The 25,276-nt window shown below is 41.5% G+C and overlaps 4 protein-coding genes and 1 pseudogene across 4 annotated transcripts; 3 read left to right on the forward strand and 2 right to left on the reverse strand.

Annotated features, from left to right (window-relative positions):
• Window positions 1-2,042: 2,042 nt before the first annotated feature.
• Window positions 2,043-2,432, reverse strand: LOC102284125 (histone H2A type 1-A). The gene has a single exon (XM_005892226.2). The coding sequence runs from the start codon at window positions 2,430-2,432 to the stop codon at window positions 2,043-2,045; it is 390 nt and encodes a 129-aa protein (XP_005892288.2).
• Window positions 2,433-2,810: 378 nt separating this feature from the next.
• LOC102283852 (histone H2B type 1-A) lies at window positions 2,811-3,194 on the forward strand. Its single transcript, XM_005892225.2, has one exon. It carries the CDS (start codon window positions 2,811-2,813, stop codon window positions 3,192-3,194), a length of 384 nt encoding a protein of 127 aa, XP_005892287.2.
• A 2,775-nt stretch (window positions 3,195-5,969) lies between these two features.
• Window positions 5,970-6,353, reverse strand: LOC102283571 (histone H2B type 1-A). Its single transcript, XM_005892224.2, has one exon. The coding sequence runs from the start codon at window positions 6,351-6,353 to the stop codon at window positions 5,970-5,972; it is 384 nt and encodes a 127-aa protein (XP_005892286.1).
• A 279-nt stretch (window positions 6,354-6,632) lies between these two features.
• LOC102286934 (histone H2A type 1-A-like) lies at window positions 6,633-7,027 on the forward strand. Its single transcript, XM_070360986.1, is given in 2 exon segments — window positions 6,633-6,705; window positions 6,708-7,027. Coding segments are annotated over 2 exon segments (393 nt in total).
• A 15,534-nt stretch (window positions 7,028-22,561) lies between these two features.
• Window positions 22,562-24,012, forward strand: LOC138985040 (endogenous retrovirus group PABLB member 1 Env polyprotein-like; annotated as a pseudogene).
• Window positions 24,013-25,276: the final 1,264 nt, after the last annotated feature.

Genomic DNA, 25,276 nt, shown 5'->3' on the forward strand with positions numbered 1-25,276 from the left:
GCATCAATTCTTCGGCGTTCAGCCTTCTTCACAGTCCAACTCTCAAATCCATACATGACCACAGGAAAAACCACAGCCTTGACTAGACGGACCTTTGTTGGTAATGTCTCTGCTTTTCAACATGCTATCTAGGTTGGTCATAACTTTTCTTCCAAGGAGTAAGCGTCTTTTAATTTCATGGCTGCAGTCACCATCTGCAGTGATTTTGGAGCCCAAAAAGATGAAGTCTGACACTGTTTCTCCATCTATTTCCCATGAAGTGATGGGACTGGATGCCATGATCTTAGTTTTCTGAATGTTGAGCTTTAAGCCAACTTTTTCACTCTCCTCTTTCACTTTCATCAAGAGGCTTTTGAGTTCCTCTTCACTTTCTGCCATAAGGGTGGTGTCATCTGCATATCTGAGGTTATTGATATTTTTCCCGGCAATCTTGATTCCAGCTTGTGTTTCTTCCAGTCCAGCGTTTTTCTGTCCCAGGATCCAATACAAAATAGAGTTGACTCTTGTGCAATTCGAGTTTGAATTTGTATGCAGATACTTTTCAATAGTAAACATTACAGTGCTATGCAATCTATCGTTGCATCTGTGGATGTGAAGGAACCTTGAATAGGGATGGATGCTGACTATAAATTATGTGCTGATTAATCCCCAGGTTGTTTTATATGGCATTTACTTATAATGTCTCCTTAACTGCTCTGGGCTGACAGTTTCTCAGAATTTCCCTGTGTTTAATGACCCTGGTAATTTTGAAGACTCATATTCTAAAGAATGTTCCTCAATTTGGATTTGTCTGATGCTTTTCTCATGTTTAGGCTGAGATTATGGGTTGTTGGAAGACTAGATGAGTGAATTGCCCTTCTCAACACATCGTATTAAGAGCACACACAAACAACGTGGTTTATCACTTATGTTAACACTCATCATCTGAGGCAGTGTTCCAGGTTTCTGTAAAGTCACTGCATTCTTCCTGGCTTTTGCATGCTCCACTTTAAGTCTGGGGAGTTAAGTTCCAGCTGCTTGATGGAGGACCATCTATTTTATTTGGAATTCTTCTGTTTTGGAAAATTTTCACATATCCCTCATTTAAGCCAATCACATCAGCATTCTTGGATTTTAATATTTCATTTTAAAGTTTTTAATACCATGTTCTAAACATAATCTAGTTTTGTTCAATGTATCTATGAATTTCCTTTTTCCTTTTCAGTTTTCAAAAATTCCCCTTCCTTTTGTGCCCTCCTCAATCGCATGTCTTATCTACGTACATTAATTCAAGACCTGATAGGCTTTTTCATAACTTGATTGTCCTTCATCAACATATGGAAGTTTACTTTCATCTTTTCTTACCCTAACTCTATACTTTTCTTTGTACCTGTCTGTCTTACGTGTAGCTAAGTGTCTAAATTGACTTACAAAAAAATAACCAGTGACTTTCTCCTTGGAATAGGGCAAACTGCTGAATCTTCTGTAAGTCTGACAATCGTTCGTTTGCTTTCCAATTTTTCTTGGTGTTTATAATACAGATCAAGTGAAGGCACTGTTTTGCAGAGGCTAAATCTCTTGAAAAATCTGACCAAAACTCTGTAATAATTTCAATGACACATCATGTGATACATTTCTACTTCTAGAGATACTAGTATCCCTCTCTCCCCCACATAATGCCATTAAGGTTTTTGATGGACATTACATTTTAAGACATTTTCTCGGCATGTGTTAAGTCAGAGATTGTCAAATACTCACCAAAATGAGCCATAAAAAGGTATTAGAAAGAAGCTTTGCTCCTCTTACCTGATAAGCATCTTGAGGGCCCACAAGCAAACAGCTTCAAGGAACCTCAGGTATTAGAATGAACATTCAAATACTTTCATAGTACAAAAGTTGTGGTTATTGGAGATTTTCAGCAGCCTATTGCTGGAAAATTGCAATTTACAGGCCCAGTCTAGGTCACAGCCCTCACTGATATATTTGAATGGCTCTGAAAAGAGCCTTTGGTTGCTGTCCTTTCACCAGATATTAGAATTGCTCACTAGCATTCTGCACTATGACTACTTGCTCTGTACTTTGTGATGGTGGCTCCCGGTCTTTTTGGGTAGCAGCACAGGCTGGATTTTGGGCAGGACGCAACCCTGAATAGTCACACCGCCCAGCAGCTTGTTGAGCTCCTCATTATGGATGGCCAGCTGCAAGTGGCAAGGAATGATGCGGGTCTTCTTCTTGTCATGTGATGCATTATCTGCTGATTCTAAGATCTCAGCCATTAAGTACTCCAACACCGCTGCCAAGTATACTGGCGCACCTGCCCCAACGCGCTCGGCACAGTTGCCCTTGTGGGGCAGGCGGTAGATCCTGCCCACGGGAAAGTGCAAACCTGCTCTGGAAGAGCGACTTTTCGTCTTAGCATGCGCCTTGCCATCTTGCTTCTTGTGACCCAACATAACTTTGTAAAAAGCTGGTGATAATGCATACAAAAACAGACCAAACTTACTGGACCTATTTATAGCCTGACGGTAGGTTGTGCTTTGCTTTCTGATTGGCTGATGGCCATCTAGCCAATCAGCAAAGCTCAAGCGAATTGCCTCATTTACATACATGACACTCCCAGGTATCCAATCAGACGTTGGCCTCTTGACACGTCACTTCAGTACATGCCTATAAATACCACTCTTTCCACCCACAAAACGTTTTTGATCATTCGGCGTGTGGAGTTGCTTTTTCTACTGCGAGCTGTTCATACTATAAAAGGCTGTTTAAACAGTGAAGGGCTGCTAACGCTAAGAAGAACTGATGACACTGAAGAGCTGCTGACACTAGCCATGCCGGAGTTGTCTTCAAAGGGTGCTACTATCTCCAAGAAAGGGTTCAAAAAAGCTGTTATTAAAACTCAGAAGAAAGAAGGGAAAAAGCGCAGGAGATGCAGAAAAGAGAGCTATTCAATATACATCTACAAAGTCTTAAAACAAGTTCACCCGGATACCGGCATCTCATCAAAAGCTATGAGCATTATGAATTCCTTTGTCACTGACATCTTTGAGCGTATTGCTGGTGAGGCGTCGCGCCTGGCACATTATAACAAGCGTTCAACCATCACATCCAGAGAGATCCAGACAGCTGTGCGCCTGCTCCTGCCTGGGGAATTGGCTAAGCACGCCGTGTCCGAAGGTACCAAGGCTGTTACCAAATACACCAGCTCCAAGTAAGCTTGTGAAAATAACCACTTTTCAACAACCCAAAGGCTCTTTTCAGAGCCACCTAACACACTTGAAAAAGCTGGGCTCACTTTACAGTAGCTAGCTAGTAAAGATCTGTGGAATACCCCGGTTCAATTCCTGGGTCCGGAATGTTCCTCTGGTGAAAGCGAAGGCTACCCACTCCCGAATTCTTGGCATTCCCTGGGGGTTCAGATGACAAAAGACTTCGCTTGCAGTGGGGAAGGCTTGAGTTCCATCCCCTGGAGAAGGGAATGGATACCTAATTATTGCCTGGAGAATTCCGTGGACAGAGGAGCCTGGTGGGCTACAGTCCTGGAGTTGCAAAGAGTTGGGATTGAGAGATTTCAGTGAGTACTAGGATTGATAGTTAAGTACTCTTCGGTTAAACACAGGTGTTACTGTGTTACCAGTGTCCTCAAAAGGCCCCAATAAATTCAGAAAAACTTGATGGTATACAACATAAGTTTCTCGGAATAATAGGAAGACTATTTGGGTTTTCGTTTCTATGAATGACTTAAAAAAAAACAAAAACAAACAAAAAAAACTTTCTATGAAGGGCCCAAAGCTGTGCAGAGATCTAGAAAGGGAGTGTGATAAAAGGAACAGAACATTAACACATTAAGGGTAGCTTTCTTCCACTGTTGGTGCCTAAGGAAGTTGGGATCCTCTGGGCCAGCCTAACTCTAAAGGTAAGCATGTAGGCTTTTTTTGCTCTAATGCCACACCCTTATATGCTGTTTCCGTGCCCATTACCCCTGGAATGTGGGAATACTGCCATCACCTATATTGTAATCCAACAACCTGGCTACCCAAAATTGACTAGGAAACTGCATGGTTCTGGCAGGACGACATTGCTAACTCTTCAGGGCAAGTCACGGACAGGTGACTGAATTTTGTTGTTTACTTTGTTTTCCAAAAAAGTTTTTAAAATTTGTTTCCCTTTTCTTCAGTCTTCAAACATTCACTGATTGTGTGTGTGCATGTGTATGTAAGAAAGAGAGGAGGTCCTTACTCTCATTGTTTCCATTGTAGTTTAGTGAGGCAGACGTAAGCACACAAAGTCATTTCAGTTGACTATGAATGAGCGAGATAATTCAGTGCCTAAGGAAGGCTTTGTATTCTCTTTAATTTACTCTATAATACTTCTATCCAGATAGTGTGATGTAAATTTTGTGAGTTAAGGTTAAGCTAAACCTTAAGATTTGTTTGGTAATATGTGAAGTGTAATAGGCTGAACTATGTCCTGCAAGAAGATATGTCCAAGTCTTAACCTGATGCCTAAATGTGACGTTTATTTGGAAATAGGGTATAGTTAAGAATTTTGAGATCATCCTGGTAAAATTTAGGGTATCCTTGTGAGAAAAGGGAGAGGGGCATCAGAGCTGCAAAGTAGAGGACCATATGAAAACTGAGGCAGGCAGAGGTTGGAGTGGTGCAGCTGTAAGCCAAGGAACACCAAAGATTGTCAGCTGCCACCAGAGGCCAGGTAAGAGACATATAAATAGAACAGACTCTTCTTTGGTGCCTCCACAAAGAACCAGCCCTACTGACACTGATACTGGGCTTCTTGGCCTTCAAAACAATGAAAATATATTTGTTTTATATCAACCAGTTTTTGGTAATTGTAGCTGCCCTAGGAAGCTAATAAGTGGACTTTCCTAATGAGAAATTCATTCTGAAGAGATTAGTTATCATTTGACCCATTACAAATTCTTCAAAATTACACTAGAGGACTAATAGCAGAAGTAATGAGAGAAATTCAGTGGGAAAAAAAAAAAAAAAAAAAACTGATGATCAAGATGGTGTCAAGAGCAGATAAACTTGCATGAATTGAGTGGGATACCCCAGTAACTGCAGTATTCTGTGGCTGCAGAACTGGCTTTCCCCATGAAGGAATCTTAAAATCATTAGTCTAACAGCTAATGAAGATTCAGTTATCTGATCCCAACTGTATTGTTAGCAGAATTCTGCCATCTGATTTCTATGTCATCTGTCTTAGCTTTTATTGTATTTCCTGTGAAAGTCTAGTTGATCCTATATGAAAGTGACAATGAAAGTCGCTCAGTCATGTCCTCCTCTTTGCGACCCCATGGACTTACAGTTCTTGGAATTCTCTAGGCCAGAATACTGGAGTGGGTATCCTTTCCCTTCTCCAGGTGATCTTCCTGATCCTATATACATCCTCTTAAATTTCTAAATACAAACAATAAAATGTTAATTTTAATATTTTCCAGATGACATCACCAGACCAAGAAACTCAGGAACTTGAAATTTCAGCAGCTGTAGGGCATCTGACCTAATCCAGAATTTTCACACAATGCAGAAAATGCAAAGCAGCAAAATAGCCTTAATGCTCCCATATCAGACGTGGCTACTATCTTAATCTTTCCAGTTTTCAGGTCCCTTTCACTAACACCCGATTTAAAACAAACTTGAAATAGACATAGGAGAGAAGGTCAAGCCATGTTCCTCATGGCACTCAACCATAAAACCTCCATGAAAACACATTTCGAGAGCTCCTTTCTTTGAATGTCTTGAGATCAGAGACTTCACTACTAGTCACATGTGACTAGCAAATTACCTGCTTAACCATATTACAGATGGGGAGTGAAATTAAACAGATGTTAATCATTTTTCACTCTAGTGATAAGAGCCTGCCCGCATATATTAACCAGCCAAACAAAAAGCCTACAGCCCTTTAGAAACTTAAGTGGCTCTTAAAAGAGCCTTTGGGTTTACAAAGGTCGTCTGATGGCCGAAACTTTACTTTGAGCTGGTGTACTTGGTGACAGCCTTGGTGCCCTCAGACACCGCATGCTTGGCCAGCTCCCCAGGCAGCAGCAGGCGTACAGCCGTTTGGATTTCCCTGGACGTGATAGTGGAGCGCTTGTTATAATGAGCCAGGCGCGACGCCTCGCCTGCGACGCGCTCGAAAATGTCACTGACAAACGAATTCATGATGCTCATGGCCTTTGAAGAGATGCCCGTATCTGGGTGAACTTGCTTCAGCACCTTGTAGATGTAAATTGAATAGCTCTCTTTCCGACATCTCTTACGCTTTTTCCCTTCCTTTTTCTGGGTTTTAGTTACAGCTTTCTTGAAGCCTTTTTTAGAAATGGTAGTGCCCTTTGTAGTCAGCTCTGGCATGGTAGACGCACAACTCCTAGATGGCAAAAGACTGGCACTGACTCAACGCAACGGTGGTATTTATAGGTACGGCGCTCAGATGCCCTGTTGGGCAGCTCACATCTGATTGGATAATGGGTGTGTGTATGTAAATGAAGTGATTCCAGTAACGTACTCTGACGTGATACAAGAGTATCAGCCAATCAGATAGCGAATCGCAACCTACCTGAGACTATAAACAACCCCCGCACCTGCCCTAACGGTAACATTTTCCGTTATAACCGGTCTGCATCTTTAGTTATGTCTGGTCGTGGAAGGCAGGGTGGTAAAGTATGTGCTAAGGCCAAAACCCGGACTTCCAGAGCGGGCCTGCAGTTCCTGTGGGCCGAGTTCACCGCCTGCTCCGAAAGGGCAACTATGCAGAACGCGTTGGGGCTGGTGCACCTGTGTACCTGGCAGTGGTGCTGGAGTACCTGATGGCCAAGATCCTGGAGCTGGCGGGCAATGTGGCCAGAGACAACAAGAAGACACGCATCATCCTGCGTCACCTGCAGTTAGCTATCCGTAATGAAGAGGAGCTCAACAAGCTGCTGGGCGGTGTGCCCATCGCGCAGGGCGGTGTCCTGCCCAACATTCAGGCTGTGCTGCTGCCCAAGAAGACTGAGAGTCACCACCACAAGGTCCAGTGCAAGTAACACCTCCCAAGTTGTAAAGCTAAGCAAACGACCTGAACGTCTGAAGAGAGTTGGAAAAGTACCAAACTGAAACCAAGGGCTCTTTTCAGAGCCACTTACAATTTCTGAGAAAGAGCTTAGGTTTTTAAAAAAAAAATCAAGTAACTGATCGACTAGCAATAAAGAACTGGCCCACAAAGCTCGTGATCTTGAGTAAATATTTTTATATTTTGGGAATAGACAGAGGAGGCTCCTGGTGGGCGGGGAGTGGGGGAGGTGGTGGGGGGAGGTGTTGGGGGAGTTAGGGGAGTGGGCGGGTTAGAGATTCCATTCTCCTTGGGGAAAAGAGCAAGTTTTAGCTTAACCCTTTATGTTTGGAGAGAATGTCAGCCAAGCAACTAGCAAACCAACATGGATCACGGCAGCTTTTTCTCTCAAATGCCTTTTAGTAAGGGATTTCCAAGAGTTCTAGGATGATTCTATATCCTGAAAGCTGTGGACATGTCAAGCCAAAAAACGAGACGTAACTATTTGACAGGTAATTTTACGTGAAAAACAGTAAATAGGTTGATTTCTTAAAGTATGGGATAAAATTTTTTATTTTGACATACCATTTTGATGGTAAAATACTAATATCGATATTACACTTGGTAAGTAATATGACAAAACAGCTTTCTACCACCAATTATTCAGAAACAGTAGGCACTGAATTCAACAGATTTAACCACTGAAAGTGAAGCAAAATATTTTGTTGATCTGTAGCACTGCATATGAGTAAACACCCACAGAGACAACTGACAAACAGGAAAGCAGCCAAATTCAAAATTCTTGTATGAAAATGAAAGCATCTGTCAACTTAAGAAATATTTGAAACCTAAAAGTTGAGAGTTATGTTTTATTTGGTGGGACTTTTTAGGACTTCATGCCCTGGAGACAGCATCTCAAGTAACCCTGAGAGAACTGCTCCAGGAGAGGAGGGGAGGAGCCAGGTTATATGGGGAGGAGCCAGGTTATATAAAGTTTTGCAACAAAGGGCATGTAATCTGAACATTAAAAATTATTAAAGGAAACCAGGTATCTCAAGTTAAGGAAGTTAGCCCTTTTCTATACATGGGAAGTTGCAATGGTCTGGGCTCAATGAAATCATTCCTTTGATATATACCTCAGCTTTCTGGGGCCAGTATCCCATTTTCCCCCCATATCCTAAGCTTCCTCAGGGCTCACTGTAGGGTGTGGCTGCAGTATGATGGCTGTTAGATGGCAGGTATTCTTTCCTTCCTGAGTCCTCCTGCTGCTGCTGCTGAGTTACTTCAGTCGTGTCCGACTCTGTGCGACCCCACAGACGGCAGCCCACCAGGCTCCCCCGTCCCTGGGATTCTCCAGGCAAGAACACTGAAGTGGGTTGCCATTTCCTTCTCCAATACATGAAAGTGAAAAGTGAAAATGAAGTCGCTCAGTGGTGTCCGACCCTCAGCGACCCCATGGACTGCAGCCTTCCAGGCTCCTCCATCCATGGGATTTTCCAGGCAAGAGTACTGGAGTGGGGTGCCATTGCCTTCTCCTGAGTCCTCCTAGGGCTCATCAACCATCTGTGGTGACTGCAATTGCTGATGACTGTGATATCCTTTGTTCTCTGAAATGGCAGGAAAAATTTCATCTCTCATATAAAAAATTTTCAGGGAGGGAGGGTCAAGAGAGAGGGGATATATGTATACTTACAGCTGATTCACATTTTGTACAGCATAACTAACACAACATTGTAAAGTAGTTATCCTCCAATTAAAAAATTAAGAAATGATTTTTAAAAATTTCCAAACACAACACAAAACAAACATCTACATGTTTATAACTTGAAAATTCCTTAAACAACTGCAAAGTTAAAAAGGTTTTGAACATTATTTTTGTCTATAAAAGTAGACCCAAACCTATACATAGAATTACAGTGTTTAAAAATTCTAATATAGTTTTTAAAAACCTATGTTAACATATTAAAAAATTCTGATGAAATGTAAGAGTTTATGAAAAATTATAAATTGCTTAAATTAAACCTAGAAAGCAGTGAGGACTAAGATAAATGGGGAAAACAAGTCATCAATGAGCTACCATCCTCAAAGATGAGGCTTCCAAGAGTGTGTTCTTCTACATTTAAGGAAAAGATAAATCTATGGCTAATAAAATGGTTCTAAATTGTGAAAAAAAAGTTTCATTTTATATTTTTGAAGAAATATGATAAAATTTAATGAAGAAAGCATGCTACTAAATGCAGTGCAATATAAATTTTAAATAATCCATAAACCTCCATTAAATATGAATAACTAACTTTGGCAACACATTAACAAGATTACCAAACAAGAATGTAAGTCTGTTTTCAACACTGAATAAAACCAAACAAAGGGAAAATAAAGTCTTTATGTTAAACTCAGGAGGCACTTAACATTTGCTAGTATGTTTAACTGAATAGTTTTTGTTTCTTAGTGGAAAACTAGTGATTACTGTTAGCAGACTTTTTCTTATCACTATATTTTAATATTATTCTGGACTATGTTAGACAAATCATTAAAGAGATATTAAGAGAATTCTGCTGTAGCAAAAGAAGGAAAATAAAATTAGGTGTCATCTTTCAGAGAAGGAGCTGTGGTCAAGTTTCAAAAAAATACCATTTCATAGGTCATTTATATTCAGTGTAATGTTACCTATAACTACTTCAAAATGCTGGTGTTAATCTCAGTTTGTGCAAACTGCTTTTTAATGAGTAAAATGAAATCAGGCTTCTTCGGTACGTGATAGCTGTTTTTCATTTATAATTTCAGAAAGCCACAGCAAATACTTAGGAAAAGAATTCATACTCCACCAGAATTGGACAGTGGAAAAATTGGAGAGAATGGGAGGTGAAAGATAAAAGAATCAGGTGAAACAAGGAAAAATGAGGCTTGATGCTAAAGCCTGAAGTGGAAATAAGTACCTCTACTTAAGTGGGTACATGAGGAGCTGAGGGCTTAAGTGAGCAATCATGCTCTAAACAGTCTACCACACAAAATAGGGGAAACTGCCTATTGCTGTGAGTACTGTCATACAACAGCTAAGCTGGGACAACAGCACTGATAGAATTCAAACACACAAATGTACATCCAATGCAGTAGAAAGTGCAAGTGAAAATCAGTCAAGTCCTGACTCTTCGTGACCCCATGGACTGTGTCCATGGAATTCTCCAGGCCAGAAGACTGGAGTGGGTAGCCTTTCCCTTCTCCAGGGGATCTTCTCAACCCAGGGATCGAACCCAGGTCTCCCCATTACAGGCAGATTCTTTACCAGCTAAGCCACGAGGGAAGCAATGCAGCAGAGTGGGTTTCTTCTTTAAATTACAATTCACATTAAAAAATACACTTATGTGAGCAAAATTACTCTCAGAAATACACATGCACGCTAATAACTTTAAAAGGTTTTCAGAAATAATATGCCATTGCTGGAAGTGTTACAGGGAAGAGCCAATTGGCACTCCAGTTGGATCTGCTTCTTTCACTTTGTTTAACCTTTGATGAATTTTTGCTTCCCATTGCTTTTGTTCACTAAAAGGATACTGTTTATATGTAACGGCCTGCCTCAGGGAACCCTGTCCCTGGGCCTGAATTTTAAACCAAAGTGCCTTGTTCAGGACCCTGTACACCTGTGGATGTTTACAGGAAGGAAGAACATCACATTTGCTGTGCCAAACTGAAAGCTGTCACTTGAATTTGCTAGACAAGTGTGCTTGCAAATGAAACACATAACTCAAATAGATTAAAGAGGGAGACATTAAACATATTCTAATGAGGAACCCTGAGAACAGAAAGAAAAGCTACTGAGATTGAGCCCTTAGAGAGATTGGAATCTGAGATATAGAGACACAACAAAAACCCTGTCCAGCATGTCAGTGAATTGTTTTTGAACATTAATCTTGGCCCTTCATCACAGCAATCTTTAGTGAAATGAAATGGCCCTGTGTTTTTAATAATGGTGTATCACTGAGATAAATACAGAATATGGGAGGCAAAGGATGAAATTTAGCAAAGAAATGGGATTTTTCTTTCTTCTAATGGTATTGATGTAGAAGATTAGATGGGCTCCAGGTTAGCCATCTACAATTGGCCTCCTGTTTCCATTTCATGTGGCATGAAGATGTGGGTTTCAGGCTGGATGCCTACAACCGTTAACATTTCCTGAGACAAGAGATAGGTGGGCTCCAGTTAAGGTATTTACAATCAGCCTCCTGTGCGCCCTCTGAAATGGAAGTAACAACAGAAACAGGGTAAACAGCCAGTGTTCGTGTCTTGTAAACACCTTAAGGTAATAGTCATGGTAAGGACAAAGAGGGAAAACTCTGTTTGAGTAAAGGATTAAGGGATCCTTGTCCCCCCCTCTTTTGGGACAAGGGAGACATTACACACGCACAGAAAGGCTCCTTGTGGGTCACAAGTCAAGGGATAATGCCAGGCCATAATAAGTCTTGCTCCTCCCAGAAACCTTCACTTTGAGATCCATCTTGGCTGAGGAGTGAGTGAACCCTAGAGAAGTGTCCCAGGGTAGGTCAGGTGTGAAAAAAGAAACCAGATAATTGGCTAAAGGCAGACAAAGACCTGGAAGAACTGCCCTATATAAATGACTTAACCGCCTCTTTACTGTGCTCCTCCTCACTAGGGAGGACGTCCACACTCTTTCTCTCCAGGGGTGCATCTCTGCCTTGCTTCTGTCCTAACTAAACAAATGATTTCTCTATGTGCTCTCCCACTTGTTGTTGTGCTATGTCCGTAATAATAAACTTTGTACCTGCATTTACAGTTTATGCCTCTGGGATAAATGTATTTTTCACTGGGAGCAAAGATCTAGAGGAAAATAGCTTCTAGCCTTTAGCCCTTGCTGGTCTGGTGGCTAGTACCCAGGATACCCAGGTTCAATTCCTGGGCAGAGAATTAAGATCTTGTTTCATGCCACCATTCACTGCTGCCTTGCTGAGATCAAAAAAGGCAATTTAAAGACAAATTTAACACCAAAAAAGGGGTGTGGCTGGCCCTTTGAGAGTATTTGTGGATCATTAGTACATTCTGATGGAGAAGGAAATGGCAGCCCACTCCAGTACTCTTGCCTGGTAAATCCCATGGACAGAGGAGCCTGGTAGGCTGCAGTCCATGGGGTTGCTAAGGGTCAGACATGACTGAGTGACTTCACTTTCACGCATTGGAGAAGGAAATGGCAACCCACTCCAGTGTTCTTGTTGGAGAAGGCAATGGCAACCCACTCCAGTACTCTTGCCTGGAAAATTCCATGGATGGAGGAGACTGGTAGGCTGCAGTCCATGGGGTCGCGAAGAGTTGGACATGACTGAGCGACTTAACTTTCACTTTCCAGTGTTCTTGCCTGGAGAATCCCAGGGACGGGGGAGCCTGGTGGGCTGCCGTCTATGGGGTCGCACAGAGTCGGACATGACTGAAGTGACTTAGCAGCAGCAGCAGAACATTCTGATGAGATCATCCTTTGGGGATGGTGATCCATTTTGTGGAGGAATGTTTCCACTCCTTACCTCTACTGCCAGAATCCATATAAAGGCAGTGAACTAGGTCAGTCTGTCACTCATGGTTCCTTTTCTTACCTCATGAGTCATTTGAAATCTTGAGATTTATCAGACCTGGATTACATTTAACTAAGTTTGGCTTCAAGCTCTTTCTACCTAGTAGGAATAAAAATGATACTGTCTTGTCTTTTCCATCTTGAATTTCACTTTCCTATATGGTCCAACTAAACCCATCAGAACCAATAATATATGACCATTATATATATATGTATACATTATATATATAATTATATATATATTATACATACTAATGGCAAATAGCATGCTGCTGGAAATAAGAGCTAGCCTGCTGCATTCACTGAAATAAAACAATGGTATTAGATCACTGACAGTTTACCCCTTTAAAAAATCTGGCTGCAAAATTTGGGATTCCACAAATGAATTGTCTCTCACCTTGTTACCACAGAGAAATGTTAAGTCTTACATAAGTTGTTTCATTCCTAACACCTTTATTCTCATTCTCCTTTATCCCAACCATTCAGACTCTGTTTGGATTCTAGTTGGTACCTGTGTTCTTTCTGAGTAATCCAGGGTCTCAGAAACTCTCAAGGACCCCAGTAGGGTCTAAATCCAGTAACAAGTGTTCTTATAAGAGACAGAAGAAAAGGTACATAGAAGAGAATATTTCATGAAAGATAAAGGTAGAAATTGAAGAGATACAGCCACGAAACAAGGAACACAACAGACTCCTGGAAGCCACCAGAAACTAGAAGGGAAGCAGGGGACAAACTTTCCCTCAGAGCATCCAGAAAGAACAAATTCTGCCAGGACTTGGACTGGCACTTGGCAGATTTTGGACTTTGTTCTGCCAATATTATATGGGAAAAAATTTCTGTTGTTTTAAATTATCCAGTTTGTGAAAATTTGTTAACAGCTACAAATGTGTAGAGAACTTCCAAAATTCAACAGTTAAAAATATCAAACAATCTAATTAGAAAATGGACAAAAATCATAAAGGACATTTCACTGAAAAAGATACACAGATAGCAAATAAGCACATGAAAAGTTTTTCAATATCATATGTCACTAAGTGTTAAGTGTTAGTTGCTCAGCTGTGTCTGACTTTGCCACCCCATGAATTGCAGCCCACCAGGCTCCTCTGTCCATGGAATTCTCCAGGCAAGAATACTGAAGTGGGTTGCCAAGCCCTCCCCCAGGGGATCTTCCTGACCCAGGGATAGAACCCAGGTCTCCCATCCTGCAGGCAGGTTCTTTACCGTCTGAACCACCAGGGAAGGGAATTGTAAATTAAAACTACAATGAGATGTCACTATTATCTCACATCTTTTAGAATGACCAAAATCCAAAACACTGACAACACCAAACTCTAGGTGGGAGATGGAACAACAGGCAAACACATTTATTGGTGTTTGTAATGAAAAATGGTATGGCCACTTTGGAAGACACAATTTCCTTTTTTTCCTTTTAATTTTAACTGAAGGATAATTGCTTTACAATGTTGTGTTGGTTTCTGCCATACAATAATGTGAATCGGCCATTAAGTATACATAGGTCCCCTCCCGCTTGGACCTCCTTTCCACCTCCGACCCCATTCCACCCTCTATGTTGTCACAGAGCACCTGGTTGAGTTCCCTGTGTCATACAGCAACTTCCCACTAGCTATCTATTTTACATATGGTAAGGTGCAGGTTTTAATCCTACTCTCTCAATTCGAACCACCCTCTCTTTCTCTCTCTGTGTTCACAAGTCTGTTCTTTATGTCTACAGAAGACACAGCTTCTTACAAGAGTAAACACTGGCTATTTGATCCAGCAATTGTACTCCTAGGTATTTATCCAAATGAATTTATATATACATTCATTCACATACACAAAATACTTATAGCAGCTTTACTCACAATTGCCAAAAATTGGAAAGTAAGATGTTATTCAATTAGGTGAATGGATAAATATACTATGTTATACCCATACAATGGAGTATTACTCAGTGATAAGAAGAAATGAACTATCAAGCTATGAAAAAGCATGGAGGAACCTTAAAGGCACACTTCTAAGTGAAAGAAGTCAGTCTAGAAGACAACATACTATATTGGTCCAACTAATGACATCCTGGAAAAGGTAAAACTATAGAGACAGTAAAAAGGTCAATGGTTGTCACGGTTTGATAGTGGGAGGGGGCAGGGATGAATAGGTGGAGCACACAGGACTTTTAGGGCAGGGAAACCACTCTGTATGATGCTATAAGGTAGATACACAACATTATGCATTTGTCAAAATCCATGGAACTGTACAACACAAAGAGTGAACCCTGATAAAAGCTATGGACTGTAGTTAATAACATATCAGTAGTTGTTCAGTAATTGTAACAAATGTACCACACTAATGTAGAGGGAGAATAGGTTCATGTGAAGTCTCTGTACTTGCTGCCCAATTTTTCTGCTTTTAATCTAAAACTGCTTTAAAAAATAGTCTACTTTAAAAAGCCAATCCCAAAAGATCACCCACCATAAATTCAATTTTTGTAACATTCTTGAAATGGCATAAGAAACAGAATATATTAGTGGCCCAAGAGTTGAGGAGGGGGGTGGCAGAGAAGTGTCTGTGGGTATAAAAAGGCAACAAAAGGAATCCTTGTAGCAATGGAAATAGTCAATATCTTGATTATATCGATGTCAATATCCTGGTTGTGATATTGTACTAAGTTTTGCAAGATGTTACTGAAAGGTTGTTGCTGAGCTGTGAAAGACACTGCGATTCTTGGCTTCCAAAGGAGAAGAATTAAATCTGGGGCCAGTGACGAGGCTTGATTGCTCAGAGCTTTTGTGTAATAAAGTTTTATTAAAGTATAAAAGAGATAGAGAAAGCTTCTGACATAGACATCAGAAAGGGGCAGAAAAAGTATCTCCTTGCTAGTCTTTAGCTGGATGTTTTATAGCTACTCAGTTCAGTTCAGTTCAGTCGCTCAGTCGTGTCTGACTCTTTGGGACCCCATGAATTGCAGCATGCCAGGCCTCCCTGTCCATCATCAACTCCCAGAGTTCACTCAAACTCATGTCCATCAAGTCGATGATGCCATCCAGCCATCTCATCCTCTGTTGTCCCCTTCTCCTCCTGCCCCCAATCCCTCCCAGCATGAGTCTTTTCCAACGAGTCAACTCTTCTCATGAGGTGGCCAAAGTACTGGAGTTTCAGCTTTAGCATCAGTCCTTCCAAAGAACACCCAGGACTGATCTCCTTTAGAATGGACTGGGTGGATCTCCTTGCAGGCCAAGGGACTCTCAAGAGTCTTCTCCAACACTACAGTTCAAAAGCATAAATTCTTCGGTGCTCAGCTTTCTTCACAGTCCAACTCTCACATCCATACATGACCACTGGAAAAACCATAGCCTTGACTAGACGGACCTTTGTTGGCAAAATAATGTCTCTGCTTTTCAATATGCTATCTAGGTTGGTCATAACTTTCCTTCCAAGGAGTAAGCGTCTTTTAATTTCATGGCTGCAGTCACCATCTGCAGTGATTTTGGAGCCCAAAAAAATAAAGTCTGACACTGTTTCCACTGTTTCCCCATCTATTTCCCATGAAGTGATGGGACCAGATGCCATGATCTTTGTTTTCTGAATGTTGAGCTTTAAGCCAACTTTTTCACTCTCCACTTTCACTTTCATCAAGAGGCTCTTTAGTTTTTCTTCACTTTCTGCCATAAAGGTGGTGTCATCTGCATATCTGAGGTTATTGATATTTCTCCCGGCAATCCTGATTCCAGCTTGTGCTTCTTCCAGCCTAGTGTTTCTCATGATGTACTCTGCAAAGAAGTTAAATAAGCAGGGTGACAATATACAGCCTTGACGTACTCCTTTTCTTATTTGGAACTAGTCTGTTGTTCCATGTCCAGTTCTAACTGTTGCTTCTCGACCTGCATATAGGTTTCTCAAGAGGCAGGTCAGGTGGTCTGGTATTGACATCTCTTTCAGAATTTTGGGTGAACTTAACTCAGATGACCATTATATCTACTGCTGCAGGCAGGAATCCCTTAGAAGAAATGGAGTAGCCATCATGGTCAACAAAAGAGTCTGAAATGCAGTACTTGGATGCAATCTCAAAAACGAAAGAATGATCTCTGTTTGTTTCCAAGGCAAACCATTTAATATCACAGTAATCCAAGCCCATGCCCCAACCAGTAACGCTGAAGAAGCTGAAGTTGAACGGTTCTATGAAGACCTCCAAGACTTTTTAGAACTAACACCCAAAAAAGATGTCCTTTTCATTATAGGGGACTGGAATGCAAAAGTAGGAAGTCAAGAAACACCTGGGGTAACAGGCAAATTTGGGCTTGGAATATGGAATGAAGCAGGGCAAAGGCTAATAGAGTTTTACCAAGAGAACGCACTGGTCATAGCAAACACCCTCTTCCAACAACACAAGAGAAGACTCTACACATGGACATCACCAGATGGTCAACACTGAAATATAACTACTAGAAGTCTGCTAATTGGAGAAAGGAAATGTCTCAAAACTCAGAGACTGACACTAGGCCCCTCACCCACAACATGCATTTTGAGATAACACTGGCACTGAGTTGTCCTGGGCCATAAAATGATTGACATGAATCTTGAAGAAAGGCAGGTTTCTAAGCAAATATATTCTCATTAACATAGCTTAAGAGAATATTTGCACGAGTAAAACATACTGGTTTGTCAATTCAGTTCTGAGTCTTAGACAGAACCACCTCGAAGACAAGAGTCTAGGGTAAATACATAGTTCATTAATATAGCTTAAGACAAACATTTCCATAAGAAAAATGCATTGGTTAGCTCAAGGTTTGAGAGAAGTTAAGTTCAGGTGGAAGCAGGTATGTTACGGCAGCACAGAATTTTAAAAGAAACCTCTTTTTAAATTTGTATAGAGAAGGGAAAAAATCTTAACATTTGTTTGTTTCCTCCTGCTGCTTAAGAGAGAGAGAAAAAATGTCTGACACTTGCAGTCTACTTCCTCTGTTTGGAGACCCCTGGCCTTCCTGCCTGTTACCCTCTCAAAAGCTTCAGTGTAAAGTCTGTCTACACCCCCATCTAGAGCAGGGAGGGATGCCTACAGTAGAAAGAGGGCACTAGTTGCTTTTTTTCCCTCTCTTACAGATGGGAGCTAACAATTCCAGTGTCACTCCTTTGAACTGTACCCTGAAAAACTGGGATAGATTTGATCCCCAGAGCTTAAAGACATGCCTGATCTTCCTATGTGATACTGCATGGCCACAGTATCCACTAGAGGATGGCAAACAGTAGCTAGACTGGTTCTGTAGAAAACCAGGGAAATGAGTAAAAGTAGCATATATGTTGCCCTTTTTCTCTCTGCGAGACACGCCAGACTTATGTCCTAAGGGTATAGATTTGGATATGAAACCTTCAGCTCCCTCCTGTCCTCCTACTTTGTCCCCATACCCAGGACTCCAAACTGATCAAACTGAAAGTCAGGAAACCACCCCCCTTCCCGCCCCCCTCCAGGAAGGGTTGCCTTGGTCTTGGTAAAAACCCAAACTGAGATTCAAACTGCCCAGGTAGAGGTCCAAACAACCCCTGTCTCAGTACAACCTCAGACTACCGTGATTTCAATGGAAGTTCAGAAAATCGAAGTAAGAGAAGCTCAGACAGCAAAAACTAAGGATGAAATACAGGATGAGATGGAGGACAGGAGACAAAGAGATAAAGAAAAGCAGGTTTCTCCCATCTATCCCTGGGATCATATGTGCAGAGCAGCCTGAGAGGTTGAGGAAAAGCCTCTTCATGAAGCACCCAACAGGAGAAATAATCAATCTGTGAGAGTTAATAAGCCCTTTTCTTACCAAGAAATACAAAGAATCAAGGAGGATCTGGGAGATTATTCAGAGGACCCAGAAAAATATATTAGAGCTTTTAAGGGTGTTACTCTGCTTTATGACCTTACTTGGAAGGATGTGATGTATATCCTGGGACAATTGCTAACTTCCGACTCAAAAACTCAAGTTTTGGGGAAAGTGGTTGCCTATGGAGATGAATGGCTTGGTAATGAATCAGTAGGGAAGAGGGAAGACGAGATAGCTGCCCTCCACACTGGGAATCAGGTGGTCCCAACTATAGACCTAGATTGGGACTATAACACAGCTAAAGGAAGATGGGATCAGGGTCACTTTGTCAGATGTGTTCTTGAAGGACTCAGGCAAGCGCATGCTAAGACTTTAAACTATGCCAAATTGGCAAACATAAAACAGGAAGAGAAGGAAGCTTCTGGTAAATTCCTAGATAAACTGAGGGAAGCCCTTCACAGATTCACTGAGATTGATCCTGAAAGTGAAGAGGGAAGAGTGATGTTAAAAGATAGATTTCTCAGTCGGCTCCAGATATCCACCATAAGCTATTAAAACAGGTGTATGGACCAAATCAGTCTTTAGATAATCTGTTGCAACTGGCTCAGACAGTCTTACGGTAGGGGATATAAGGAAAAGAAAGAAAGGCAGAGAAAGACAAAGGAACATGGCAAGCCCTTGTAATGGCTGTTAGAACCGTTCTTAAACAGCCTGAGAAAAATGCCCAGAGGGACCCAGGTGTAAAGGGATGGGTTTGCTATTACTGTGGAAAGGAGAGGCACCTCAAGCAAGATTGCCCTCAGGCATCTAAGCCGCTCCTGGCTCCATGTCTGGTCTGCAAGGGACCACACTGGAGGAAAGACTGCTCCCAGAGGCGTAGGTTTCAGGGGTCAGAATTTCAAGACAATCAGGACTGAAGGTGCCTGGGGGTCCCCACACAAGCTCCTGGCCTAATTACACCTGAGGAACCCCGGGTATTTATAACTGTGGGGGGCCAATCCGTTGATTTCCTTTTGGACGCTGGGGCAAACTACTCTGTGCTTATTGAAGCCCCTGGCCCACTTTCTCCCTGATCCGCTTCTGTAAAGGGGCTAGACTACATAAACGTTTTTATTTCAGTTGTCCTCTAAGCCGCAACTGGGACTCTGAGCTATTTTCACAAGAATTTCTGATCGTGCTGGAGTATATTGAGCAGGGTCCATACCTCTGTTTTCATGAATATGGAGTTCTCCCTTTCTCTCCCATGAATTGAACACAATGTAAATCCTAGAGTGTGGGCTGATGGAAAACCTGTGGGTTGAGCACAAAATGCTATTCCTGTAGCTGTCAAGCTCATAGACCCACATTTATTTCCACATAAAAAGCAGTATCCACTGAAACCTGAGGTTAAGGAAGGGTTAAAACCCATCGTTGGGAATTTAAAGGAGCAGGGACTATTAAATCCCCGTAACAGTCCATGCAACACTCCTATTTTGGGTATAAAGAAATCAAATGATAAATGGAGACTAGTTCAAGATTTACAAATAATAAATGAGGCTGTAGTTCCTTTATACCCATGGTGCCTAATCCTTACACTCTATTGTCTGAAATTCCTGAATGAGCCAAATATTTCTCAGTAATTGATTTAAAAGATGCCTTCTATTCAATGCCTTTGGCAGAGGAAAGTCAATTTCTATTTGCCTTTGAAGACCCTACTCAGCCAGCTTCTCAGTTAACCTGGACAGTTTTGCCCTAGGGATTTCATGACAGCTCCCACATGTTTGGGCAAAGTTTGTCAGGGGATCTACAAAACTTTAATAGCTCCGAGGCAGTGGTGTTACAATATGGAGATGATATTCTGCTCTGTGCTGAGACAGAGGAAGCTTGCTCACAAGCCTCAGAAGATTTCTTAAACTTTCTGGCATGCTGCAGTTATAGGGCATCAAGGGAAAAGGCTCAGCTCTGTCAACAATCTGTTAAATATCTGGGCCTAATCATATCAGAAGGGACTAGGGCCATAGGTCCTGAGAATTACACCTATACTAAATTATCCCCTACCTATGACTTTAAGACAATTGAGAGGATTTTTAGGAATCACAGGCTACTGCTGCATTTGGATTCGGGTTATGGGGAACTTGCCCAGCCTTTATATAAATTTATAAATGAAACTCAGCAGGCCCAAACTGACAAGCTGGTTTGGTCCCCAGAGACTCAAACGGCTTTTAAGGCTCTTCAGACTGCTCTCCTGCAAGCTCCTTCTTTGAGCTTGCCCACAAGGTCAGAATTTAATTTGTTTGTCGCTGAAAGAAAAGGTATGGCCGTGGGAGTTTTGACACAACCCCAAAAGCCTCACCAGAAGCCTATAGGAGTGTATTCCTAAACTCTAAGGTTAATACTTGGATGACAGACAGTCGGCTTCTTAAATATCAGTCATTGTTGTTAGAAGGACCAATAATTTAGCTTAAAGTTTGTGGAAACTTAAATCCTGCCACTTTCCTTCCTGAGAAGGAAAATGAAACACCTGATCACGATTGTTCCCAATTTCTAACTTTAAACTATGCAGCTTGGGAAGATCTGATGGATACCCCATTAGACAATCCTGACATGGAAATATTTACAGATGGCAGTTCGTTAGTTCAGGACAGGAAGCATAAAGCAGGTTACCCCGTGGTGACGGCTGAACAGGTTTTAGAAGCAAAATCTCTCCCCCAGGGAATGAGTGCTTAGCTAGTGGAGCTTGTGGCTCTTACCTGAGCTCTAGAGTTAAGCAAAGGGCAGTGAGTAAATATCTACACTGATTGTAAGTATGCTTATTTGACTTTACATGCTCAAGCTGCAATATGGAAAGAAAGACAGTTTAAAATGGCAACAGGAGAACCTATTAAGCATTTCAGAGAGACTGAGAGATTTTTAACTGCTTTTAACTGCTATATATTGTCCTAAAGAAGTAGCTGGCTGGCTGTCAAGCCAGAAAAGGGGCACTTTATGAAACCCCATTCACTGCAGATGGCTTTGATCTGGAGAGGACCTGTGGAACAGGAAAAAAACACAATATACTGAGGAAGAATTAGAAAGATATGAAAAAAGAGGAGCAAAGGTTACTAATAAAGGATGGTTACAGTCTGAGGATGGACGATTAATAATTCCTGAAAATGCTCAATGGAAAATTCTTAAGGGTTTGCACCAGAGCTTTCATTTAGGTGTTGAGAATACTTATCAGATGGCTTGTCATTTGTTTGAAGGTAAAAATGTAACAAAAACGTTAAAGAAAATTATCAAAAGATGTGAGGTTTGTCAGAAAAGTAACCCAAAGACTGAAAAGCTAGCAAAATCTGGGTTCCAACGAAGTAGAAAATATCCTGGAGAGGACTGCGAAATTGTTTTACTCATATGCCAAAAGCAAGTGGATATTCTTGCTTAAAAGTTTGGGTGGATACTTTTACTGAATGGATTCAGACTTTTCCCTGTCATAGTGAACAGGCTAAGGAAGTTACAAGAATTTTAATCCATGTAATTATTCCCAGGTTTGGGCTTCCATGGAGCCTTCAGAGTGACAATGGCTCCGCCTTTAAAGCTGCTATAACTCAAGGCGTGTCAAAAGCTCTAGGAATAGAATATTACTTACACTGTTCCTGGAGACCCCTAAACTCAGGAAAGTTTGAAAAAAAGATAATGACTGCGCAAATTAACTCAAGAGATGCAGGACAACTGGATTAAAATTCTACCCATAGCTTTAATGAGGGCTAGAACTGTCCCCCAAAATGAGGGACTGTCCCCCTTTGAATGTATTTATGGAAGGCCTTTCTTACACACAGACATTGTTTTAGACCCTGAAGCCTTGGAATTAACTAATTATGTAACTAAGCTCTCAGTTTTTCAACAGGCATTAGCAGAACTCCAGGAGGTGACTCCTGACCCAGCCTCTGAGTCAAGCAAGCCTCTATTTGAGCCAAGAACCAAGGCCCTGATAAAACATTGGGATCTGGGGGCCAATCCCTTGAGCCCCTCTGGGAAGGCCCTTACCAGGTTATTCTTTCTTCTCCCACAGCTGTCAAAGTGCCAGGAATTGATTCGTGGGTACATTACACTTGAGTTAAGAGATGGCACCCTGACCAGAACTAAGTGATGTCATTTTATGTCTTTACTTTCTATGCTCTGACTTTGTACTTTTCAGATGGGCCTGAGAATCTATGTGAGCCTGCTTCTGCTGACTCCAAAAATCCTGAGTCTGCCATTTGATCCTCAAGACAATGCCTTCCTGTCCTGGGCTCACTCCTATGCTGCATTCCACAATCAGTCTAACTGCTGGGTCTGTGGAGCACTCCCCTCTTCATCAGTGGAAGGTTTCCCATAGTGGGCATTTCCACTTCAAGGAAATGACTTTCTCCAAGTCTGCAAATACCTTCAACAACAACAATCATATGTGATGCCTCTTCTTTATCTGATGACATCTAACAATCCTAAAATGGACTGGTGCAACACTTTATACTTTAACTATGGACATAATGTGACTTTTAATTTTGATAATACACTGTCTTGGTTTAATGATTATTTTGCTACACATAAGAAGGTAAATGGGTCTAGATCTGGTGGCTTTTTACCTGATGTTTATCAAATATGGGATGAGGTTATAAGGCTAACTCCTGAAAAGGGACATCTAATATCTAGTACCCCAATATGCTAGGAACAAATACAGCCATCCCCAGAAGTTAGCCAACAACTTAATTATAATGTTTGGAAACAATTGGGTTTTTTGCCTAAGGAAACATGCAATGTAATCATTCTCGTGTTTTCCAACCCCAGTTCAGGTCTTCCCTTTGCCTGGCCAGGCACTGATTGGGACTGGATATCTCAGTCACACTGCCTTGCTCCAAACGGGACCTACTGGATATGTGTCTCTTACCTATAGGAGATGCACATCTAGCTTCCCCCTGGCTGGATAGAAAAGATGTACCTCTGTTCTAGCTTTATTTGGCATGGTTTTTATTTTCAGAGTTTCCAGAGAAGCCTGCTAATTTACCACACCTTAGAACTTGCTGGGCAAGGTCTGTATTTCACTGGTATGGTTATTTGGCTGCAGTATTAGTTCCCTCTCTGGGAACTACAGATGTTATGCTACAAGTGGATGCTCTGACTAACTTTACTCAACAGGCTTTACAAGACTCTCAAAAAGCTATTTCAGCTCTTAATGCTGAACAAATACAAATTAAAAAGATGGTTTTACAAAACAGATTGGCCTTAGTTATTCAGACAGCTGCACAAGGAGGAACTTGTGCCATTATTCATACCCAGTGCTGTACATATATACCTGATATGAGCACTAATGTTACTCATTTTACTAAACACATGAACAAGATGATTCAGGCTATGGATGCTCCTGAAGCCTCAATTGCCTCACTTTGGGAGACGTTAACTAGTTCCCCATGGTGGAAAACTATCCCAATTGCAATAATTCTGATTGTTCTGTTTTTGCTGTTTGCTCCCTGCATCTGTAACTGTGTAGCTGGATTTGTTTCTAGTCGCATGAAGGCTTTTAATTTACAAATGGTTGCTCAAACTCCTGTGACTGCAGCAGCTTCCTCCAACTACTACTTGGGGCCCCTGGATCAGAGACTCTCATTATGAGGGTTAGGAAAACCAATTTAGGGATGACACCCCTTATCAGCTCAGAAGCAGTTATAGAACCAGAATGATGCCTCTTTCCCTAGGTAACCTAATTCTCCTAAAAGAAAACGGGGGAATGAGAGTGTAACAGGCAGGAAGGGCAGGGGTCTCCAGAGGAAATATGCTGCAAGTGTCATTTTTTATGAGATAAAACATTTTTATCTCTCTCTTAAGCGGCAGGAGGAAACCAACAAGTGTTAAGATTTTCTCCCCTTCTCTATACAAATTTAAAAAGAGGTTTCTTTTAAAATTCTGTGTTGCCGTAACAACACGTGGTTCCACCTGAACTTAACTGTTCTCAAACCTTGAGCTAAGGTTTTTCCATTTTTTTTAATGGAAATATTTGTCTTAATACGTATTTACCCTAGACTGTCTTCAAGGTGGTTCTGTCTAAGACTCAGAACTGACTTGACAAACCAGTATGTTTTACTCATGCAAATGTTCTCTTAAGCTATGTTAATGAGAATATATTTGCTTGGAAACCTGCCCTTCTTCAAGATTCATGTCAGTCATTTTATGGCCCACTCACTTTGTGCCAATGTTATCTCAAAATGCATGTTGTGGTGAGGGGCCTAGTGCCAGTCTCTGAGTTTTGAGACATTTCCTTTCTCCAATTAGCAGACTGCTAGAAGCTATATCCCATGGACGGAGGAGCCTGGTGGGTTGCAGCCCATGGGGTCGCTAAGCGTCGGACAAGACTGAGTGACTTCACTTTCACTTTTCACTTTCATGCATTGGAGAAGGAAATGGCAACCCACTCCAGTGTTCTGGCCAGTGATCATAGAGTTGGACACAACTGAAGCAACTTAGCAGCAGCAGCAGCAGCAGAAGCTATATAACATCTGGCTAAAGACTAGCAGGGGGGCACTCTTTCTGCCCCCTTCTGATGTCTATGTCAGAAGCTTTCTCTATCTCTTACACTTTAGTAAAACTTTATTGCACAATAACTCTGAGTGACAAGCCTTGTCATTGGCCCTGGATTGAATTCCTGTTCTCCAGTGGCCAAAAATCCCGGCGTCTTTCACGGCTCAGCAACAACCCTTCATCCTGGGGGCTTGTCTGGGATTCTTCAGGAGAAGGTAAGGACACTTGGAGCACTAGTTCTTTCTTCTCCTAGAAAACATGTTTTCTGCTGTACTTTACTAACTCTATGGTATGCTTATGTGAATGAATGACACACCTTGAGCAAAGCAAATGAGGATCCCTGATCTGCTGTTTCGAGGTG

This window comes from Bos mutus, chromosome 23, assembly GCF_027580195.1.
Source record: "Bos mutus isolate GX-2022 chromosome 23, NWIPB_WYAK_1.1, whole genome shotgun sequence".
NCBI classification, from domain to species: Eukaryota; Metazoa; Chordata; class Mammalia; order Artiodactyla; family Bovidae; genus Bos; species Bos mutus.

Bases quoted from the DNA above. Each gene is read 5' to 3' on its own strand.
- LOC102283571 (XM_005892224.2), bottom strand. From the start codon at position 6,353: ATGCCAGAGCTGACTACAAAGGGCACTACCATTTCTAAAAAAGGCTTC.
- LOC102284125 (XM_005892226.2), bottom strand. From the start codon at position 2,432: ATGTTGGGTCACAAGAAGCAAGATGGCAAGGCGCATGCTAAGACGAAA.
- LOC102283852 (XM_005892225.2), top strand. From the start codon at position 2,811: ATGCCGGAGTTGTCTTCAAAGGGTGCTACTATCTCCAAGAAAGGGTTC.